Genomic DNA, 24563 nt, shown 5'->3' with positions numbered 1-24563 from the left:
CTCAATGGCTATTAGAGCGAGCACGGCGTCGGGAGCAGCGACGAGGGTTGGTAAGAGAGAGAGAGAGAGAGAGAGAGAGAGAGAGAGAGAGAAAGAGAGTATGCGTGCGAGAGAGAGTGAAAGGAAGAAGGAGAGGGGTGGCTTTCGGTTCCAGTTCGTTCAACGGTGCAATTGGTTAATCACCGCTCTCTCATCCCAAGCCAGTGCCTGAGACACGGTTTAAGCGGCGAGCGTAGCCCCGTACGTTTCACCCCGCAGGCCCGAGTCCCATATCAATTAATCTTACCCAGAATGCAATAACTGTCCAATCTGCTCCCGTGGCTGCGTCATGGTGTCGTGCAGTCAGTGCCGTAATGTTCTCTCTCCCTCCGTCTTCTCTCGCCCTTTGTCTACCTTTTTCTCTCTCTCTCTCTCTCTCTCTCTCTCTCTCTCTCTCTCCTCTCTTTCTCTCAATTTCCAACTTCGAAACGTCCTTCATGCGAAGCAAATCATTCCTCAAAAATATCCTTGCCAAATCTTGTTTTTTACGAGTCCGATGAAGGAAAGAGAAAGAGACAGAAAGCGAAGAGGATCGCTCGAGAAGAGAGATAAATAAAGAGGAACCGATGCAGAAGTTTAGGGAAACTCGACGGAAAACATATTGAGACCGTTAAGGGATTCTTCTCGAGAGCACCCCGCTTAATTGGCATCTGCCCTTTAACCATGAATTACACAACCTAGTCAAAATGACCGTGATCTTTTGCTTCGTCAGATTCGACCATCTCGATTAATCGTTTTCAACATTGTCTAAGGCAAAATGGGAAAAATGCTTTCGACACCGAAACGAGTCGCGTTGCTCTCGTTCGTTCATCTCCGACGAACAATTTACAAATGGTAACAGCTTTTATTGGTAATAATAATAATTAATAATAATAAAAATAATAATAATAATAATAATAATAATAATAATAATAATAATAATAATAATAATAATAATAATAATAATAATAATAATAATAATAATAATAATAATAATGATAATAATAATAATAATAATGATGATGATGATGATGATGATGATGATGATGATGATGATGATGATGACGATGGTGACGATGATGATAATAGCAATAGTAATAATAATAATTGTAATAGTATTAATAGCGAGTTCTAATTACAATAATTACACAATGATATCAGTGGTATAACAATAAAAAGTTTCATAAGGAGGAGAGGAAGGAGAAAAAATCGAATGTACATAATATAGTTTCTCTCGCCGAGGAGGGTGAGTTTAGTGCGAACAAAAAATAGGTTAGATCGGAGCGACGCGCTTCTCTATTTATATTTATAGATTCGAGTCGTTTTATATCCACATTCATATGTATGTACGCGCACGTACGCACGAGTAAACGCTTATACTAAAAAGAGATACGGTCTACGGTGTTATTTACAAGTTTGGTCACAGTTGCGATCCAGAGGTAGGGGTGATGTTTCCTCTTCGCGAAAGAGATATGCAAAGTGTGTGTATCAGTGTGTGTTCGTCTGTTATTCGCTAAACGAGTTTTTGTTTTTTTCTTTTTTTTTCTTTTAAATCGACGAACGAACAAAGAACGACAACGGCAACGTATGCGTTAAAATGCGCCTACGTACTTATGTATTTAACCCCCACCTCGCACGAGGTATTAAAACAACAGATAATTTATAAGAACAACGTTATTTTACACTTTTCTCTTTCTTTTCTCGTTTTCTTATTTTCTTTCACGCCCATCGTATCATCTCGCGATACTACCATTTCGAAGGAATGTCGATTCTAATCGGCCGATATCAGACCCGTTCTGATCGTTCGATTCGATACCACGCGAATATCTAGGAAAAAGCGAGAAGAGAAGTAAGATGAGGATCGATCGCGCGATAAGATAATGGCCGATCGAAATAAAATTTCTTTAATATTCCCTCGAGACGGAAACGAAGGATTCGATTTCGATTGTGCAACGTTACGCGGACCTTGCTCTCTTTAACGAGCTCATCTTAGTCTTAACGATCGTGAGCCCCATCGGGATACAACGAATCTTTACGCGGCTCACGAGAGCGGCCGTTTTTTGTCGATAACATCAACGGAGCAAAAGTTGACGCATCGAAATCAAAAACAACTTTTTGTTCCCGTATGCCTCCTTCAGAGATCCTCCGCTCCTTCTATTGCACTCTTCCGGCAATTAGTCAGCAGTCGAAGTCTACGAAGTCGATCGTTTTCGCTATTTATATTTACGAGGACGATGCGTGGACTTTCAAATCCGTCCGTCCTTCCTAATCCGTACTTTCCCCGATCGCTGAGAATCCCTCTCTCGCTAGAAAGGCTACGCTTTTCATTGCATTATCGATGGATTTCCGGTTGGCAAAGAATTTTGAGGTGGAATCGCGGCCATAGCCGGCCGATGCGACGTCCCAAGATCGGCGTGCTGGGTCTCGCGGTGCCTCCTCAGATCGACCTTCCTCTGGAAAGCTCGTCCGCACAGCTCGCAAGCGAACGGCTTGAATCCCGTGTGCTTCCTCGAGTGCGTTATCAGATTGCTACTCTGCGAGAACGCCTTGCCACATACTTGACACTTGTGCGGCTTTTCACCTATGACAAAGTCGAAAAGATGGATATTACCAATGGATATAACGAAATAATATTGTCGTCATTAAGTATCACGCATCAGGCGTTTCTTTTTTTCGTCTCCCATTATTATGTCCTTTCTCGGCACAATAATTCCCAAGACTGCAAGTTTCTTTTTCCTTTTTTAGTTTTCTTTTTTTTTTTTTGGAGAATCTAACTCTTTCCGAGCGAACGAATCTTTCCATCCCCCGAAGCAACCTTCCACCCTTTACTCTCTCCCACTCTCTTTATCTACCCGAACAAGCAGAAAGGTTAATTCGAAAGTAGCGATCCTTGGTCCAAAAGCAATAGAAAGCCACGAACACATAGATGGACTTGCCGTACCGAGACGACTGGAGGATTTTTCGTCGAAGGGGCTGGAACGGGGAGAAAGGTGGAAGAAGGACGTTCGAGAGCGAAAAAGACGTAGAGAGGGAGAGAGAGAGAGGAGAGGTGGTATCAGAGATGCAGGGCACGCCCGGTCAAGATTTCCTCCCAAGCGAGAATCTCAGCCAAGCCGGAGGCGAGGGACGGAGAGGAGAGAAGGGATGGACGGCCGATAGGGCGGGGGTAGAAGCGAGGAAGGCTCATCGCTCGTTTCTCTCCTCCTGGCCGCGAGCTCTGATTGGCGGCCAGGGGCGGCTCCGACCCCTGTGTTTCCATGACTACCACCGGGATAAGCCGAACTAGATGGAAAGAGAGAGAGAGAGAGAGAGAGAGAGAGAGAGAGAGAGAGAGAGAGAGGAAAGACCGATGGAAAGAAGAAAGAGGGATGAGGAGACGCACGTGCGCGCGCGCGTGCGCTCCCACCCTCTCACAGAGGAAAGGGAAGCAACAGAGTAGCAACGATTCGAACTATGCTCCGAGTGACCAGCCGAGGGATGTTAATGGACTCTCCTCTATCTTTCCAACGTCCAAAGTACTCGCGGATTCGTTACCCGTCTAGCTTATATTCGACGAGTCAAACTATTTACCTTTCGGTTCTTTTGCACTTTCCTTCCTACCGATTGCTCTATGAACAATTTCGTATACCAATAGATTTCTATTTTACAATTTCTATGATTTCAAGTATTTAGATATTTTTTCAACGACGAAATAGATATATTTCGTTGAAGAAACTTGTTCGCGAAATCACCGATAGACAGATGGTGGTAAACATTTCGTTTAGATTTCTTAACACTAGCGTAACAAGCTCCGAGAAATTCGTCGACTCCGATCGAGTATCCGATGAAATTCCACGAGGCTCGAATGGGGTATAAAACGACAGAAAGTGAAGATGGAAGTTTTCGAGGGAGCGGAGGGAAAAGTTTTCGGAGTAGATTTACGATCTCATAAAAATTGAAAATCGTTCGAGTAACAACATCGCCTGCCTTTTCCTAAATCGACGTGTCGATCCCCGATAGTCGCCAATGATTATCAAATTTCAATGAGACAATATTTATAGAGATTCGAAAGGTCAAAGAAAAAATAACAAAGGATCTTGTTGACGTAATTAGAGAGAAATATCTCTTAAACGTGTACGTTTGGAAATCCTTGAGAGAAAACGCGGGTAATTTTATTGAAAGACGTCGGAGACTCGGCGAGGATTCGCAATAGTATCGCGAGCTCTTTCAAATCGTGATTCGAGGGGATTCAGAGTTAATGGCGGCCTGAAATTCCATGCTGTGGAATTCACAGCGAAGCACACGGTGCGAGTCTCCTAGAATTCTATGTATTTCGAGTACGAAATGGTAGAGAGAAAGAGGTGAAGGAGAAAGAGAGAGAGAGAGAGAGAGAGAGAGAAGGAGGGAGTACGAAGGAAGTTGCCCTCTGGAATTTACGCGCTCGTAAAAATCAAGAACCGTCGGGGCTCTCTCGCACCGAGGTTGCCCTTTTCGTCTTTATCTTCGCTGGAAAAAGCAAGAACCGTGCGTTACGATCTCTTATATGGGTAGTACCCACCTTTCGGTACTCGCGCTTTCGAATTTACGCGAGAATGCATTCCATGGGTATAGGCAAGTACGCATCTTGGTTAGTCGTTGGAGCGCAATGCTTTCGAACTCGAATTCTACTCGTAAGATCTATTTAATTATTCCGAGCTCATTTTTAAGCGCAACACCTTCGATATTTTCGACAGAAGGAATGACAAATGTATAATATTTTTGATTAAAACATTCAACTGCAACATGATTGAGATTGGTTGCTCTTAATTTTTCTATACGAACCGAAAGGTGACGGAAACGAGGGGAGTCATGGTTGAGAGTCACTGCGGTTTAAGACACCATTACAGCCCCGTCCTCTCTCTCTCTCTCTCTTTCTCTCTCAGCCGACGCCCCTAAAACTATATTAAACTCCTGGAAATCTTGCGAGGGTCCTTTCCTCCGCTAATTCTCCCTCTCTCTCTCTTTTTCTTTCTCTCTCTGCTCTTCCTTTTTCTTTTTTCCTTTCTCTATTATCACCTTGTCCTTTTCTATAGGTACCTATCGTTTTTCGAATTCACGGAGCAAAAGCATCCTTTTCCTATGCCTACACCCTCTGCTCGAACGTGGAAAACCAAGATGGCAGTTTGATCGCTTCTCCCAAACGATCCGCAAACTTTGCAAAGATACTATCGTCTAGACACGTTCTATCCGTAATGGGTTGCGCCTTTTTCCATTTAACCATGGTATCCACGTAGATTTAACGCTAATTATACTCGTATCGTTTAAAATTTTTTTAAAAGAAAGAACAAACGTTATATATTTTCAAACGTATCGTTTCAAACGTATAGACGGAATAATCGAAATCTTGGAGTTTTATCGGGGCTGCGAAGAAATACGCGAAGTAATTCGTAGAAGAGATATAGGAGGTAGGGAAGGAAAATGAGACGGCCGGTTAAGAGCGAGTGGGCGGAGAGAGAGAGAGAGAGAGAGAGAGAGAGTGAGGAAACGAGTGGAGAGGAGAGACGAAGGTGAAGCGGACTCTGGCCGAGGCATTGATTTCTTCTCGTCTCCATCGACCACGTCTCGACTCTGCGGGTTGCGTCTCTGGGGGGCGGGCCTCTTTTCTCTCCATCTCACTCCACTTTACCTTTTCCAAACGAAACGCTTGCCCACGAGGGAGAGAGAGAGAGAGAGAGAGAGAGAGGTCCATGAGAAAGATAGGAATCGAACGTGCTTAACAGATCTCATATTTTATATCGAGGGCAGCATGGATTTCTTCCGGATCCTTCAAAGTTCCTCTAAACGTTCTCGTCGATGACAATCAAGTCGAGAACGCATCGCTAATCTAATAATATGCGTTAAGAATTTAGTTAGAGAAAAACGTGGAATTCCTTCCCTGCCCCTTTAGCAGCCTAAATATTCTTTACATATTAAAGAAACGATTGAAGTTTTGAACAGATATAGGTAACCTCTCTAAAAATTGAAATGGGAAAACTAAACAGTGAAAACAGGGAAAACAAGGATCGAAAGTAATTCCAAATAGCCGAACGCAAGCTAAAACGTGGTCCCTGGTGCAATTTGAATTTCTTGTCATCGATCGTAGTGCCGACAAACGCTCGAAAATGCGGGTTAACACTCGGCTATAGCGATCCGTATATTTCACGGGCGTGTCCGTGCGCGGCTATCGAAATACCGGTGTGTCAGCGAATGTTAGCAGTCTCTCGGGGGGATCGGAGGGCCGGAATCGCATGGCGAATCGCGCGCCGATTCAACGAGAGCTTTGTATTTACTATTTCACGGCTGCACGGACGCCAGTCGATAGTCACGTTCGCCGTGTTTGCAACGCGCGTTTTACTCGCTTTTCCTCTGATCCTTGTATCGCGAAATGGGCGGATTTCGAGGGAACGGAAAGGAAGGGGGAGGGGAGAAAAAAAGGAATGGCTATAGTTAAGGGAATACGTTCGTTTACGGTAAAACGACGAAAAAAGAGACGTACGAATAGAAACGAAAAGAGAAAACGTGCTACGTTCGGAAGCGTAGACGAACGCACGTTTTCCAATGATATTTTTGCCGAGCGAGACGGGATTGATGGCAATTATCGTCTCTCGAGATACGGAAGGAGAGAGAGAGGGAGAGAGAGAGAGAGGTAGAGAGAGAGAAAGCGCATAAGACGGTACCGTCACGATATATTTCCCGTAGAGGGAAGGCCGAAGCGAAGTAAAGGAGGAAACGTGATACCGCGGCTAAGTCTGTTAGCTCCTTAGTGCTTTCGATCTAGCGGAGGGATCCGCGGTAATAATCCTCTCCCGGACGATCACGGCGGACGTATGGCTATTAAATTATTAAAGCGTCGATCAACATTAGGAATCGTGACAAATCCGATCTGTGCCATCGGCGCGAAGGATCCCACCGCTACATTTTCTCTACTCGCTGTAATTATCCTTGATCGCCTTACATTTCACATCTTACGATTACCTTCCATTAACAGATGACACGAACGCGTGCTCTTTAGTCGTCGTAAGAGTCGAACGATCTCGAATGATCCCAGAAGGATGAATAAATATAAAACGCTCTTTTTCTTCGCTTTCCTAGAACACGATATAAGACTAATATCCTCCATCCATCTTTCTATCGCGTTTACTCTCTCTCTCTCTCTCTCTCTCTCTCTTTTTTCACCCTCTCTTTGAAAAGCAAAGTCTCGGAAGGATGAAGAGGCGTTATCGATGATGCTGTAGATGGTGTAACGACGTTTCGCATCTCGAATAGAGCCTCTGATAGTTAATTTCAAGCCTCTAGCCCGAGCTGCTTCGGTCGCTCGAGTGCGAATAGCGGCGAAAGAGGAAGGGATGAAGCGAGGACGTGGATACACACGTAGGTAAGTAACAACGTAGATAGATGCGTAAAGAGAGAGAGGGAGAGAGAGAGAGAGAGAGCGGAGCGGGAGCAAAGGAGGATTTACGTGTTCCCGTCGTGTCGATATCCTTGGAAATTTAATCATGCTCCTATACTACTAGGAACACTATGTCGGTGCTAACGCTCAACGGATCGTCATGATAACGGATCGCACCGAAGGTATCCGTGTAACGTTATATCAGCGAATTTGCATGTTTGATGCCGCATCGGATGCTCGTACCGGCTTATACCATCGTGACATTAAACGTAACGTCCTCAACATCCAGCACGCAATTGTCTTTGTCTAACGCACCGAAGCCAGGAACGATAAAGCGAGAGAGAGTTTCTCTTACGTGGTTCGCTCGTCGATACGATCGTTTTCCCGATAATCGGGACGGTCATTGACCGTCCTGCAAATTTTCTTCTTCCACGTGCAAGTTTTAACGATACTTCCGATCCATTTCTAGTTTTTACCACGTAAGAAAAACTAGAACGTTCGTCAATTCGTGAGAAAGATCGAAGAATCGGCATGATAAGGATGAACACTTGAAATTGCTCGGTTCGTTCTTTGCACGACCTTCTACAGGAAGTTGAGGCAAATAATCGACGATTAACTGCTCGCCCGCTTGCGTCCGTTGAAAATTTAGTTCGCGTGCGTACGGCCCGCGAGAAAATGGAACTCTTACGTGTGCGCTCCTACCGATATTTCTAAGCACGACTTTACGTTGGCGTCACTAACGAGCCGTAAAGACTCGAAACGTTCGACTCGCGAGACTCGAAGGTAAAGGAAAATGAAAAGGAGGGATGAAACAAGAAGAAGAAGAAGAAGAAGAAGAAGAAGAAGAAGAAGAAGAAAGGGTGGCGTCAGGGCGGTCCCTTCGACCATGTCGCAAAGTTTAAACAGCTTAGAGGGATGTTGCGGCGCTCCCGATGTTAAGTCAGCCGGAAACCTCTAATAGTCCCGTCCTCTCTACGCACAAAGGAGGGAGGGAAGAGAGAGAGAGAGAGAGGCACAGGTACACCATGAACGCGCCCACAAAGCTCTCAAACAGTTTGTATCCAAGCGAGTACACGATAACCGCACCCTTGAGGCAAATTTCGGGGAGACCAGGTACTCAGACATTAGGGCCTTAGAGTACTCGTCATTCGTTAAAGCTACTACGACTCTTCTCTGGCTCTTTGGAGCGCTTTAACTCCTTTTCAGAAATCGAACGTATGTCATTCGATCCGCAAGAACAATTTTACGAATTTTACGAATGATTTAGAAATAGCGTGAGAGTGTAATCGTAATTTATCCCTACAACGTAGAAATTATTGTAGCCGTTTCACATAGAACGTGTCCTTGGTAGAATAATTTTTTTCAATTAACTCTCTTTTAGAGACTGTTTTAACGGGTATCGCGTTACGTTGACGAGAACGAAATTGCATTAATTAGTTATACGTCAACGTATGTGACCGCGACGATTCGCAATTACGCTTGTCTTTTTCAAATCGAGAATAAAGAAAAAAAAGGGGAAAAAAGGAAAAAAGAAAAACCATGCGCTAATCCTCCTAACAATGAAATGAATTAATGCTCCAACGACGAAGGAAAGAGATCATTCGCACAAAAATGATCCATTTGTCGAGAAGCTCGGTCGGCACGTAGCGAAAACGAAACGAAACGAAACGAAACGAAACGAAACGAAACGAAACGAAATCGACTGTGGTTGTGAAAAGGAAAAGTACACAACCGACATTCATCTCCTTCCCTTTGGCCCCTTGCAACTTTGCCTAGCACCCAAAGAGCGGACAGGTTGTGTTTATTGTAAAAACAAAAGATGGCACGGTCATGTGTCGGGGCCGATCAGCGTACAGTTTAAGGGTGTGGTGTCTCCCCATTGTCTCCCGAGATACCGACACGTACGGGCCGAGTTAGGATCAAATCGATAACATTTTCTTATAATCACAAATCGCCAAAGTACATACTAATGTGTTCATACGCTAGCGATTTCTCCAACTAAATTAACTAATTAGAATTCCAATCTAATTCAACGTAATACTTATTTCGAAGTGATAAAGTTAGAAAAGAATTCTTTCGTTGTCAAATAAATTCTGCCATTCTATTGCATTAACGTGAAAGAAAAAGAAGAAGAAAAAAATCAAATTTAACCGAGCGAACAGACCTTGATCATCAAGAGCCACCATTCAGGCATCGCCCCCCAAAGAAAAACGTTTTTCCGATGGAACCGCAGTGTTTTTGCAAGAGGGTGCTTGACCACTTGTCAGTCTGTCGCCTTCTCGATAACCATCACGCGACGTTATCCAATCGGCAAAGCTCCGGTCGGTCGGTCTTGTGTGCGAGCTCGCAGCCACCGTGTACACTTGACTCTTCATACGCTGCCGCCTCAACATACCCCCTCCACCACCCCCTTGCTCACAGTACAAGTAGTGGTAGTAGTAGCAGTAGCAGCAGCAGCAGCAGCAGCGGCGGCAGGAGCAGCAGCAGCAGCAGTAGCAACGTAGAGCCCACCTAATGACGAAGGTAACGCGAAGCAACGCTTCGGCTTTCCCCTCGATTCGCTACTACTCCGCTTGCCGACTCGCGCACGAACAATATTTGCAGAGCTCTTATTCCCAACCCCCTAAAGCGGCCGACTCTCTCCCTTTTACCCCCTTCCTCTCTCCGCCGAACCATCCAAGCCACCGTTTCCCTTTCTCTCTATCCTGCCCTCATGTGCACCAGCAACTACCTACCTACCTACCTACCTACCTACCTACCTACCTACCTACCTACCTACCTACCTACCTACCTACCTAATAATGATTTTACGTTACGCCATGCCGGTCCCCGGGGAATCCGACGGTGCCGCACCCTTATTGCACATGGCCCGTGTTCACGGCGAAGGGAATGTGGTTGCAGAGGGACGGCAAAAAAGAACGACGAGGAGAAGAGATCGAAAGTGGAGGAGAAAGAAAGGGAGAGACAGCGAGGACTGATTATCATTAGTCTCGAATCCCAGAATGCCCCCGATCTGCCTGCCTGCCTGCCTGCCTGCCTGCTTCACGCACGTACGCACCTCCGACGAAGTCGTCTGAGAGAAGACGAAAAGCTGTTCGTTTGTTCTCGCGATAAACTCGTATCTGACCTAGTACGATCAAATTTATAAATAGTACGATAAATTGCGATCAGTCGATTAATCTTACGAGCCTAAAAAGATAACCATAGAATCCTACAGTAAATTCCTTCAACAAGGAATCTTTTATATTTTATGCTGTAGAAACTGAAAGGTGCTCGATAGAAATAGCTCGCGTTTGTGAATGGACAAGAGTCTCTTGAAATCATGATCGCTCGAAGAGAAGGAGAGAGAGAGAGAGAGAGAGAGAGAGAGAGAGAGAGAGAGAGAGAGAGAGAGAGAGAGAGAATCCCGTTGATCCTATCGAAAAGTAATTTCGTCGAAATAGAAACGTGATGGAAGAAGAGAAGGGTGGAAATGTCGACAAAAAAAAATAACTGACCGAGCATCGTCATTTCACGAAGCAATTGCGACGCGTTACTCGTGAACGGCATCGGACGTCGAGTCGCTGAATTTTTCATCCCTCTGAATAATGAATTAAATGTTCCGCTGCGACCCTCACGCTGGATAGTAAGAGCGAGAAAGAAAGGAAGAGAGAGGGAGAGAGAGAGAGACGTCGCTAAATAAACGAAGTGGACACGCGCGCGAGCGCACGAGCCCTTGTCCTTGTGGTCCCATAGGTTGTTAGCGGGCCCGCGCAAGTGACCATCGCTTTGTATCCTCTTTCAGCGAGTCCTTCCGAGGCCGTTTCGCCTGGGTTGAAGAGGGTGAATAAGGAGGTGGTAGTCGAGCGACGGAAGCAACGTGGAGGATAAGAAGAAGGGGGAGGAGTACAAGGGAGGACAAGGTGATAATTTGATAAGACATTGGGAGGGTTGCCATGGAGACGATACAAAGCCCAGACCCACCAATGGAACCCTCCCGCTTTACCTCCTCTTCTTCGCTACTTCCTCTTCCCCGTCTTTACGAGAACCTACTCCTTCAGGACCGTCGCTCCGTCAGCTTCGAGACACCAAAGTGTCAAGTGTTCCACCCCTTCCGCACTTTCGAAGAAGCAGAAAGAGACAGATATATATATATATATATATATATATATATATATATATATATATACACACGTATGTATGTATAAAGAGAGAGAGAGAGAGAGAGAGAGAGAGAGAAAAGTGCTTTCTTGCTGTTCACCCTCGTCATTCTCGGTCTTCGCTATTGGACGAATTCGGTTCCGATAAATAAACGTAAACCATTACGAGACGAATTATCGAATCAAAGTACTCGCCGGACGAAAAATCGAAATCGATCTTGAAGGCGATGCCTCGACGTCATCTATCCGAAAAGAGGATACAAACGATAAATTTGCTCGACGTAAAATCGCGCAGCGCAGAGAATTCTTCCTCTGGGATTAGGAAGAATGAACCTGTTCCATTTTTCCCACGGACAATAATCGCCGCGGTAAAATTCTATTCGAAGATCGGGAATTGGGGGGCCAGTCGTGGGAGTGAAGAACCTGAGGGGTAAACGGAAGACGAGAGGATCAGGGGAATCACCCCGAAAGACATTACGATTATTACCGAACGAAACTCACAATGTGGGGCTCGGCAGACCAATCCCCCTTCCTCCTTTCCCCTTCCCCATCCCATCCATTCATCGAGCAGAAACCAAGCGGCCACATGTGCCTGAACTCGAGCGAATCGTCTCGCGCACAATACTGACTTCATCCAGACGGTTGGATGCATTATTTATCGTAGAAAGTCGCTTCGTTAATTAATTCCTCCCAACTACAACCAGCAAAGGTCCGATAAATTTGTATGCCTCGTCTCGAATAGATGTTTATACTCGCGATATTTCGCTCCTTTTTCCTTATTCGACTATATATTATATATTTGGCTAGAGCGATCAGATCGCACCTACCTGTGTGAATATATGTGTGCTTCTTCATGTCGCTCTTCTGATGAAAACGCTTTCCGCAAAATTGACACGGGTACGGCCTTGTATCGGAGTGTATTAAAAGGTGCGTGCTCAGGGTGCTCGATCGTTTGAACGCTTTTCCGCACTGCTTACACTCAAATACCTTCTCCGCTGAGTGTACAGCCCTGTGTTGCGTCAGACTTATCTCGTGGCCGAAGGTTTTGTTGCAGAGCTCGCAAGCGAACGGTCTCTTCCCATTGTGAGATCTCCTCGCGTGCACCTGTCGACGAATATCTATTTCTAATTCTTATATATTAAAGATATTAATAAATAAAGGTCTTATCGAAATCTGATAGATAATCGATGTAAACGATATCGCAATTTTCTGCCGGGCACTCGGACGGACGATCGTTCACCATATATATTCGCCATAGCGCGACGATCGCGTTTACGTACCTCGAGGCCGTGAGGCGTGCTGAACATCTTGTCGCACTTGACGCAGCTGTAGACGTCTGCGAGCGGATGGGGATGATGTAGCCCGTGAGCCGTGTGAGTCGAGTGCAGAGCCGGGTGTCCAGGATGGACCCCACGTAGGAGTGGGTGCAAGTGGGGCGGCAATAGATGATGGGGCAACAACTGAGGATGTAGGTATGAGAGAGGATGGTGAGGATGAGGCGGTAAAAGTCCACCCTGAAGATGGAGAGGTGGATAGAGAATGGAGGAGCCCGATGGTGCTGCCGGATGAGGACCGATCGTGGCCGCGTCACGATGAGGAGAGGCATTTTGAAGGTGAGCCGACGGTGGATCAGGCCTGAGGAGTGCCGACACGCTGAACGTGTCGCCCGATCTTTTCGGCGGATGCGACTGGGATGTCGCTGAGGTAATCGTACCGGTGGGCGATGGCGTAGAGGAAGAACGATGAGGACTCGACGCTGCGTCTCGATCGTCCTCCTCGCCGACCTCTTCGACGTCCACGTCGACTTCTTCCTCTTCGACGTCCACGTCGACCTCGGCGCAATGATCCCGGCGATGATCGAGCACCGGGGACTCCGGACATGGCGAATGCGATGGCGAGGGACTTGTCGTCGCCGGTGAACCAACCAAACGGCCAACACCGAAGGATAGCCGTTCTGCGAAGACAATCATTTTCCTATATTTCTATTTTTCACAGACATTCGTTTCATTATTTTTCCATTATTTTTCCCGAATCTTATACGTCTTCGATGTATCATCGGAAATTAGAAGAAGATGGAAACTAAATGATAGATACTCTTCCTAAGCAGTCCGTAGAAAAAAAAAAAGAAAGAAAAAAAAAGAAAAAAGAAAAAAGAAAGAAAAAGTACAAAAAATAACGAGACGTAACGAGTTTTACTTTCTTTCTTTGCTAAGTGAGACATCACGCTGAGGATCTTCGAGGAGCGTCCGAGGAAGGGATGACATCATTACTTCGATTCGACGCGACTACAACGAATTTCTACGATTAATGAGTAATTACTTTCGTCGCGACAATTTCTTAAAGTCCGATAAGAGCTCTCCGATAAGGATGATTTGCAAAATCATTCTTCTTCATTTATCGATTAACTCGATTAACACGAATGTCAAAAAGATAGAAATCAGTGTAAAGTCGGACAGCGACATATTCGTAGGCGATAATAGCGTGGTAGAATATATTCCGCGAACCGGTCGATATGCCATTGTAATTGATGCGAATATGATGCGTCACGATTATTTGGGGGATAGGTATTTCTAATAATCGTCTATGGCCATCCTCTTCGAGAAGCACCATTGTGATTTACGATGGGATCGAACCGAACGACAAATCGGAAGAAAACGGCGAATTATAATCAAATGGAACGTAGAAGGGAACTGCCTGCCGTTGGACCGCTACTCTTTTTATTTCTATATCCTTCCTCATCTATGCACGATACTGCAATTTCAAAAGGTTGATATTGCTATGTATCCAGAAACGTCTATATAACGAAAAAGTACGTATGCAAGGGACACCCCGAGTATATCATATTTATAATCCGTGCACGCGACACGCGGTCACGTGCTGGCGCGTATAACACAGCCGTGCTCGGATAATCGCATTTAAAGGACTCTAGGCCGACCCCCTGCATCGTCGAAGGGCCGATTATTATCGTGACTCCTGGTGGCTTTGCAATCGAATCAAAATAAGGCAGGAGTGAGTGAGAGCGGCCTAATGTAATGAGAAACGCTCACGCCCGGTACTCAGGGTGTTCGAGAAAAATGAATATGTACAAAAGCGAACGAGCGAGCGTGCGAGAGAGAGAGAGAGAGAGAGAGAGAGAGAGAGAGAGAGAGAGAGAGAGAGGACAAGGGCAAAGAGAAATGACGAAAGTATACTAGAGAGAGAGAAAGAAAGAGACAGATGTAGATCTAAAGATACCAACAATTTCTATCCGAAGATAAATGTATAGACAGAGTTTCCGTAGTCGGTGAAAGATCGATGAATATAGATTTTTTTTTCTCTCGCGGTGCATTAATATCCGCCAAGTGCATTAAAAGCAAGGGAAAGCAAGAATCGATCCTCGATGCGTCGACGCGCACGATAAAAGATGTCATTGTTTGCGATAATAATTTGGAGAGAAATAAATGAGAGGACGTATCTATTCGTTATCGTAAAATTATAAATTATATATTTACTCAATTAAAGATTTAAAAGAAAAGGTTTAAAAATGCTGTCACTGTTGGACCAAAAGAAGGATAAATCGGGAAAACAAAGTCGTGGATTTAAAAAATCGGAGCGAATCCGTCCAAAGATACGTGACAAAGGAAGGAAATAAAAAAGAAACGTAAAAAAGATAAAAAGGGAATGGATCTTCGCGAGGAGGAGGAGGAGGAGGAGGAGGAGGAAGAGGAGGAGGGGGGGAGGGATAGGAGAAGGAGAAGACAGAAGAAGAAGAAGAAGAAGAAGAAGAAGAAGAAGAGAGTGGAACGAAATAAAAATATGACGAGAAGAAAGAGGAAGTCCGGACAGATGTGACTCGGGACGAGTTAGGAAGAACTGCTTACGCAAATGCCACATCTGGGATATAGTGGAATGCGGTAAAAAGCATACGGTGCAAAGTGCAAAGAGTCATGAAAAAAACAGTCGTCATCGTAGCGACCGTCCGGCAGATGGTTTACCTCGCTCCGCCCTTTGGCAGAGCTTGCGTACGAGCGTGCTCTCCTACATATGGCACGTTGCACTCAAATGCAACTTGCGCAAAGGATGCAAAGTGCGTTTCTTAGGTCGTTAAAATTAATTCGATTTTGTATAATCGAAAAGAAGGGCAATTCTGCTTCTTCTCAAGGCGAACATTTGTCAGATTTACGAAGGAAACTTTTCGAAAGGCACGAGAAGGATCGAGCCAAGTTGCTCTTAGTACGATGGGAAAAGGTGGGGAGGGCGAAGGGTTTATAACGAGGAAGGAGAACGAGGTGGCGACGGGGACGACGACGGCGATGCCGAAGATGGTCGTGAACGTAGATTAATAAAGGAAGGCCAAGCCAGGGGGACAATTAGATCGAGTTAACGGCCAACTTTAATCTTCTGTCGTCCGTCAGTCGTTTACTGCGTAGCGATCTGCCGCTATTAAACCTCCAACACGCTACAAATCCTCAAACTCCTTCCGTCCTGCTCGTTCGTGGAAAGGAGTGTACGTACGACGATCAACGGCGGCGTCAATAGACCGACCGACAGGGAGATGTGGGTTTTCAAAAAAGGATTTTTCATCCAGCCGTCAGTACCTATTTAAGCTTGATACTCCCGTTCGACTGACGATCTTGCTCGTTAGAACGAAAAAGTATATATACCGACGATATTATTTGTGATTGCAATATCGATTTCTTTGACAATTTTACTTGCCCGACTGTCGTTTATATAACGAGAGAGCGTCTCTCTCTCTCTCTCTCTCTCTCTCTCTCTCTATCTATCTATCTATCTATCTATCTATCTTTTCCTCTATTTGAACTGATTCAATCTGATTTCAACGCGTTAAAATAAAAGAAGAATACTGAGCGATTGAAGAACGAGAAGAAACGTATCGCGTACGATTCTGATAGGAGTCTCGATTGATCTCGATGAGCCACGAAGATAAGAGGAGCCACGTGTACTAGGAAGAAGAGGGAAAGAGAGATGTAAGAGAGTATACGCGTTTAACATGACAAGACGTTACTAATTTAGGGTAGGTACGGACGAGAGAGAAAGAAGGATAGAGAGACACCGACATCGTACAAGAGTACAAAGGGACCGACGCGTCCGAATCCCTAAGCTGCGCCTCTAATCTGCTCCAATTGGGACGGTAAGAGTTAGAAGAGCCCATGTCCGTCCGCGGTATGACGCGTGCTACCATTTATCCCAATCATCATCCCGACCGGTCGTTATTAACGATTGGCAAATAAAAACTAGCCGCCATGGCGGAGGTGGAAGTCGAACCGAGCGTAGATATCGCCGAGAAAGAAAACTTCTCGTCCACTTTACGCCCAGGCGCAAACTCAGACTCAATCCCAACGTACCTGAGTGACTTTTTGGTAGGGGAGGAAGATTCGTAACCTCGGTTGCATTTCCAAACGGTGCCCACAGTCTCGGGAACATTAAACGAACGTTGCATCCTCCTAAAAGTAAAAAATGTATGGATAAGTAAAGTAAATAAAATATCGCGTTAATATCGCGCTTATGCATAGCAGGTTCCGCCGTTATTTTAGTGTTTTCGTTTAATGTAAACGTACAACAATTGCCGACGAATAAGATCGACAAACTTGTTCAAAGTTTTTAGTTTCTAATTCCACAACGAGTCGAAGGAGGCTAACCGGGACAATCGGCAAAAGGCAAAAAAAGAAAAAGAAAATTGTCAAGATCGTTCATGCGCGTTTCTCAAGCGTTGCGCGTTACACCGAAAAGCTACGAATACTCCCGTAACGTCTCTTCTCAAGTCCTGACTTGAAATTTGGTATTCCCGGTTCGTAGGAAAGATCAACCCCTCGACAAGAGCGTCTTTATTAGAAAGAAGGGAGACCCTCCTCTATTTATCAACCTTGTCTCGACTATTACTCCCTCTCTTTCTTCGAAACTGCATTCCTATCCACGAACATCCATCGTCTTGGTTTCTTTGATCGGCATCCTGGCACCTTTACGAATACCAAACTTTACACCGTAAAGGGCGCCTCCAAGACTTTGCCCGCATCCCTTAGCTCGATCGCATGGAATTACAATTTTTCCTCTTCTTCCTTTCCTACCTTTTCTTCTCTTCTCTTTTCTTTTACTTTTCCTTTCTTTTCTTTTCTCTTCTTTTCTACTATTCTTCTCCCGTTTTCTTTTTTTCCCCTTTCCAACCGATCATCCTATCCGGCAGGCTCCAGTATGAACTTGACGTAATATCAGAAGGGTAACGCTTTATCGTGGATGGCCATTTTTGAGGGTGAAATCGAAAGATCCCATAGGATGACGCTTCGATGGAACGGCTGAACGGAATACGAGAGGAAACGGCGAAAAGGGAAGGGAAAAAAAGAAAAAAAAAAAAAAAAAATAAGAAAAGAAAAAAAAGAAAAACAAAAAAAGGAGATAGAAGAAAAAGAAGAAAAAGGAATCCGTAATCCGGGCAATATATAGTAACGACCGGGATAATCCGAGATAGCGCGAGGAGATTAGCTGCGCCGCGGCTCTGCCGCAAAGGCTATCTCATTCTCGCAGGATTATCAGAAATAAATCATATTTTCCTATATAGCAAAGGCACCACGCGGCGAGATAAGATGACCGCAGCGTTTCGGTGTACACAACGTCGATACCCGAGAGCGTGTACACACGCTGCAGGTAATGCAGCCGTGTTCGCCGTTAAAGGAGGTAAAGAGAGGGAACGAGCATCGATGATATCGCTCTTCGTTCTGTACAAAGCTTATCCTGCATACCGCGCTATCGTTACATCGTAAATCTATAAACGTAAATCCATCGTGATTTTCTGTTCGCCGAGGTGTACCGAAAAATCGAAAGATCTAAAACTTTTTTCGAATGATATCGGTCGTTCTCTAAAAATGTACCTACTTCTTTTGACACTTGTACATTATGCTAAGCGAATAGCTCGCTAAAAAGATCTCCAACGATACATAAATGAGAATAATAGTGGACAATCGTATCGATATACTCGTCGATGCCGATCGATGAAAGACTCGTATAAATTGTCAAAGCAACAGGCCGAATCTCTCTATACAAACTCGTAACTCGAAACATGACAATCGAATATGACAAAAGCCTTCGTGAGTACGCCATTATCTCTATAGGTTTAGCCCCGGAACTGGTTGATACTCCTTATCTTCGATCCCGATATGTATCCGTGATATATATTTAAACAACGCGCAGGGATTTCGAATGGTAGACGTTCGATGCAAATCGATGCGAACGAATCTTTGTATCGTCGCAATCTCTTTGGAATCTATTTGCGACGGTATAACGAATCGATTTACTTATACTGCCTAAAAGATATTTTCCAAAAAGATTGACAAAATCGAAAACGAAATTGTCGGGTAGAAATCGTCGGCTTGGCGGAAGATTCCAAGTGTCTTGATTCGAATGGAAGGCGTCAACCCTCTCCATGATCTGCCCATCACCTGGCAATTACTGGCTTAAACCGTTTAGCCCGGCTCTGCGTGGGATGATGATATTATTACGTTAGCCTATTACCCTGATTAGCAGTGGAGTATTAGTATAGGCACGCCGTCTAATCCATCCCCTCACCTGTTGAACGGCCATCGCGTCCCGACTCGACTCTCTTACGCACCTGCACGCATCAACGCACCACGCGTTATATGTTCGCGCGTGCGATCAAAGTGCCGTGTGTGCGTGCGTGCGTGCGTGCGTGCGTGCGTGCGTGCGTGCATTCGCGTACGAATAACCAATAGCCGTGACGTGGCCCAATCGTGGCGTTTGACGTTTTGCGAGAAATACACGAGCACGTAATAGGGTCCCGTAAATAACAGCCTAGGTAAATAGTTCGATGACAATGTAGCGAGTATATCTGCCGAAGTATATCTCCGACTACGTTGATGTAGGCGAATGGTGCTTGTTGGAGATTTGCTACAGGGCCGAATTTTTACCCTCAATTATTTTTCTAACGTCTCGATACTATCTCTCCCATTAGATATAAGGTTCGCCCTTAGATATCATTGCATAATAACGCATAACAAAATCTTACCTTCGGATTCAAGGGAAACCTGCGAATTTTCTTGAAGATTTTCATTGTTATTAGTTTCCGGCGACGACACGGCTTGCTGATGCACGAGCGACGAAGTCGATTGTTTCGGTTTGACGACCCGAAAGGCTGACGTCTCGGCTACTCCTCTTCGGGAAAAATCCAACGGACCTACCCCAACGGGCGAGTGTTGCTGCTGCACTTCCATCATCCTGATTCACTTTTTTCGTCTTTCCCTTCTACTTACGGAAACTTTCCTTTTCTCCTCGCTGCACCCAACATCCGCGTACTTGGCGATATCTTTGATATATCCGACCAAGTAATTTTAAACGGATGAAAAGCAAATACGTTGTTGTTTGATACACCCTTTAGATAAATGATCTTTACCACATGATATCTATTTGATACGAGTTCTCTTCGGAATGTCTCATTTCTTTCCTCAAATATGATAACAAACACCCGGTACGACCGTTCAAATAGTTCACCCTCGAAACTCGATCGAATCGAAAGACGATCTCATTGCAATTATGTTCGCGATGTCCCAACGATTATTCCCTTTGCGAGCACAAAAATCATACGTCGGGAAAGATATTCTTTCGTCGTCGATCGCAAGGGCTGTTGATGTTTTTAAGAGTAACCGATGGAGAAGGTGCGAAAGAACGAGAAGAAATAAGGACACACCGGTTTGATGTGTGTGTCGGAGATGCGAGAGACGTTATAGCGGGTGTCTCGACGGCGACTGCCGTTAACGGGATCCGATAGTACCGAGGGACTCCCATGCGACGACGATGGACGAAAGTCGCGGCGAAGAGTGAGACGGATATATGTAAGTGCGCGCACGCGGTTCAGAGGGGAGAGCGAGTGTGGATTCACGCACACGGCTCTACGGCTTATCAGCCTCTCTAGAGAGACAGAGAGAGAGAGAGAGAGAGAGAGAGAGAGAGAGCGCGAGCGAGAGAGCGAGAGAGAGAGAGAGCGAGAATGGAGGTGGGAGACGAATGAGTAAAGAAAGAGAAAGGGGAAAGAGAGTGAATGTGTGCGTGAGACAGAAAGAGAGAGAGAGAGAGAGAGAAAGAGAAACGTTGGATGCTAGCTGGGATTTTCAAAGTTGGCTCCGCCTCTCTGACACGCCTCCTCCTTCCCTACTCCACCCCCGCACATACACACACAAGCACTCGAAGCACTCCCACAAGCAACGTTCGAGTGCTTTGAAGCTACTCGCTACGTGCTTATTCTCGCGATTCACCCGGACGAGAGACTCTGTGCGGGGGTGGTACAGTTGGGTGTGTTTCTCGAATGTACGTACGTTCAATCTATCTCTATCCTGTCTATCTCTCTCTCTCTCTCTCTCTCTCTCTCGTTGTAGAGTAACGCGTGACCGAGGCTCCTTCTTCTCCTTTCCCTCTCCCTCCCTCTCTCCTTCTCTCTCACTCTTTAGCTCGCGTTATCCTCCTTTCTCTCTTACGCTCGCTCTCATCTCTCCGCGCTCACCAGCATTATGTGGAACCACTCGGCCACCCTGATTCCGCTCTTGACTCCACTGATTGATATTTGTGCTCGGCCCTCCCACGCGAGCGAATGAGCGAACAAGAGAGAGAGAGAGTTAGAAAACGCGCGCGCACGTCCGACGTGCTACGCGTATGAGATTCACCGTGTATCAGCGGTACACGCGCGTTTTACGCGCGATCTCACGCGCGTGTTTTTCCGATTACTAAGACGAGAAAGTCCTACTACTTTTCTGATTTTTCTGAACTACCATTCACCGCCTTTTTCTCGTTTGTGACTTCACCGAACGAACGGTCTTTCAATCTCAATAATGGTTCTTTATATTTTCATTACATCTCTTTACTACAGATACTGTGATAAGGAGAGGAAAAGGAAATGAAAAAGAAAGAAAGAGAGAGAGAGAGAGAGAGAGAGAGAGAGAGAGAGAGAGAGGGAGAGAGAGATTATGTGTTTTCAAGAGGAATTAAATCCGTTCCATTTATCGGCGATAACGAGAGTCGATAGATAAGGTTGAATTTTTGGTGCAACGACATTCGCGAACGATAATGCACGAGCAGAATAACAACGGACTTAAGGCGAATGTTTTATTTTTGTCGAATCGACGCATTTACTTTTTTGAAAACACTTTCATTCAAAAAGCTTTCATCGCGTTTGAATTGGAAGAAGACGTAAAAAGGTGACGTCGCAGACATCCTACGGCGTGCTTGCCGTATTTTGAATCGATCACTTTACGTTAATTCGCAGCATATTTTTGGCGTAGGTGATAACGAAACGAGATTATCGATGTCTCGCGGATCGTAAACTTCCCTGGAATGTGTTGATTTTCTTGAAAGGAATGCGCAATTCTTCCTCGACTTCTCGCAACGCGATTAAGTCGTATTAAATTATTCGACAATTACCTCCCAGTCGTGCACAACATATTTTCTTTTTATCTCTCTCTCTCTCTCTCTCTCTCTCTCTCTCTGCATAGTATCCCTATCTCCATTGGTCGACAAGCAGACGTTATAAAACATCCGCTTGTCAAAGATCGTTGGGAAATGGTCAGAAAAATATTTCCCTTAAATCCATAGGCCCGCGTCAATTACTCGCTATTCCGGCTTAATTCGCGACGAAATTGAAACGCACCGTCAACCGAGACCGTAATCTATTCTCTCCGATCTAACCGTTTGTCGTCTTATGCGATTACCGTATTAACCCTTTATTACTCGTGATACTTTCGTGGAATAGATTATGAAAAATGTCCCTCGGTCGGACGATCTTTCGTCACGTATACGTCGTACTTTCTTCATCTTTATTCTAGCGTTTTTCTTTCTTTTCTGATAAATTTAAATAGAAAGAAAAAAACAACGGATCAACGTTAATCGTAGATAGTTCGACGAGCAAATAATATATCAAGTTCAAAGAATGATTTCATTGAGGTAATCGCAAATTGGTTGAATTTGACGCAAAAGCCGATATCTTCTTTCGATAAAGTCGTCCGCGAGACACTTGCACCTATGTAATAAAAGAGCGTAAGTTTAGGGGGAGGATTATTCGCGGTATGTAAGTATGGTGTATCGCGACGATACACGATTCGAAGAGTAGAGACGAGATGTTGGACGTCAGGCAAAAGCGACAAACCGCATCAATCATTCTCGCTCACTCGCGTCGTCGTTCGTTCCCCGGAGCATCCGGCAGCGGGCCCCAGGGCCGTTCTATCTTCGCTGGAGAAGATTGCTTGGCTCTCTCTTATCGCAGAAAATAGGAAAACTCGGGGAGGGACGAGGACGGCACTCTCGAGTGGCCTGTTTGCTAGACGAGGACATGTACATGCCGACCGAAAGAAGATGAGAAAGGTAGTAGCTGTGCCTGTGGTGGTTCTGCTGATGGCGGTGCTGCAGGAGATGTATAAGGGGTGAAAGCCTTGACGATGGAGGGGTAAGAGGATACTTCGAGGAACCTAATGTCCCGTGCGAAATTATAGAAGATGGGGAAACGGTTTCTTTTGCAATTATTTCACGAGAGAGAGAGAGAGAGAGAGAATCTATTTTGCGTTCTTTCCAAGAGAAATTCTTCGATTACTAATGTAGACGAAAATAAAGCCTATTACGGCTGGAGGTTTTTTTTCATGGTTAAACAAAATATTAAAATAATCCTTAGAGATTAGAATTGAGGCATAAAATTCACATTTTACGGCGAAAAACAATATTTCAAGAATGTAAGATCTCTTCAGATTGCCTTATCAGAGGGATGCTGATTGTGAAAAAAATTATGCGATTAGTCTATACAAACGTCAATCGTTTTTTATTTAAAAAAGAACGCAAAAACAGCTACGACAAAAAAGATGGTAATAAAATAGATAGATATCTTATAATTATATGATATGTAAAGGTGCATATGAAAAATAAATAAATAAATGAATAACAGAAACAGTGGCATTCGTCGGATTTGGGCTTCATCTTTTGTTTTGTCGAAAAAAGCCCGATAAAGGGGATATAAAGTGACATGCCGGATTGCATGCGCGTACTGATTGTGACAAGTACTCTCCCTCATCACGCCGACTACATTCGACCGGCGTTCGAAAACATACAGAGATATCAATATTTACTAGATCTCACGATACATTAGATCGTCGTCTTTTAATAGTTGGAACATGGACTGTGTTTGCATAGAGAACTATAGTACATAACGACGTGATTTACATGGTCTCACGATATCTTAATCCAATGTATACACAATTGCCCGTCTACCAACGATTATAATGATCATTAATAATTATCGCTTTACATTATCGTATTTGCGCTTGTGATATAGAAACACTTCCGGATCCTTCATTAGCATCCGACACTCTGATCGCCGATTAAACGCAATTATCGCTAATCTTAAATTATAATCAATAGATAAACATAATTATCGTCGTTTTATATTTTACTCGAAGTGCGTGTTCTCTCTCTCTCTCTCTCTCTCTCTCTCTCTCTCTCTCTCTCTCTCTCTCTAGCGTGCGCGCTCACGATGTTAAAGGAAATAATGTTTAAAAGCGTACAATTGATTCGTTTCTTACCTTCTTAAAAATATAATATAAAGTTTTATTCTTTACGTGGACTACTTTAGTTATCTCATTTGAAATAGTTACGAATATGAGAAGCACGAATGAGGAGATTAAAAAATAAACATTGTAACGTCTTTATTCATCCGTCACGTCTACCTTGATAAACTATAACAGTTGAATGCGCCGCGCCGGTCGAAGCTTCCGTTGGCGCCACGAATTTAATACTTGATTGTCCCGTCAAACAATTACCGTTTCGACGATATACCCTAGTATAGACATTCTCGTGATCGTCGTTTTCTATCGAGTCAAACGGAACGATCTCTACGTATGTAGAAACATGAGTCACTCTCAATCAAGGAAAAAACATACCTATTAGCTATTGTCTTTATCAATTGGGGGATGTGGGTGATGGTTATCGGAGAAAACGATATCGTGCGACACGTACGACGTAGAGACGATTCTTTACACGTACGT

General features: G+C 44.6%; 1 protein-coding gene across 1 annotated transcript; it reads right to left on the bottom strand.

Annotated features, from left to right (window-relative positions):
- Positions 1 to 1065: 1065 nt before the first annotated feature.
- Positions 1066 to 20326, bottom strand: LOC118449040 (uncharacterized). The gene is made up of 5 exons (XM_035883171.2): positions 19559 to 20326; positions 16890 to 16988; positions 12825 to 13498; positions 12372 to 12648; positions 1066 to 2599 (listed from the first exon to the last, which is right to left on the bottom strand). The coding sequence occupies exons 1-5, from the start codon at positions 19764 to 19766 to the stop codon at positions 2343 to 2345; spliced, it is 1515 nt and encodes a 504-aa protein (XP_035739064.1). The 5' UTR covers positions 19767 to 20326; the 3' UTR covers positions 1066 to 2342.
- Positions 20327 to 24563: the final 4237 nt, after the last annotated feature.

Source organism: Vespa mandarinia, chromosome 8 (genome assembly GCF_050613455.1).
Source record: "Vespa mandarinia isolate Hongniang chromosome 8, ASM5061345v1, whole genome shotgun sequence".
In the NCBI taxonomy this organism is placed as follows: domain Eukaryota; kingdom Metazoa; phylum Arthropoda; class Insecta; order Hymenoptera; family Vespidae; genus Vespa; species Vespa mandarinia.
Note: the sequence above shows the minus strand (reverse complement) of the source record. Positions and strands in the feature narration are given on the sequence as shown.

Bases quoted from the DNA above. Each gene is read 5' to 3' on its own strand.
- LOC118449040 (XM_035883171.2), bottom strand. From the start codon at position 19,766: ATGATGGAAGTGCAGCAGCAACACTCGCCCGTTGGGGTAGGTCCGTTG. The intron at 13,499-16,889 runs GTACGTTGGGAT...TTGTCTTCGCAG, and splicing joins CCTACCAAAAAGTCACTCAG to AACGGCTATCCTTCGGTGTT. The intron at 2,600-12,371 runs GTAGGTGCGATC...ACTTTGTCATAG, and splicing joins GCACACATATATTCACACAG to GTGAAAAGCCGCACAAGTGT.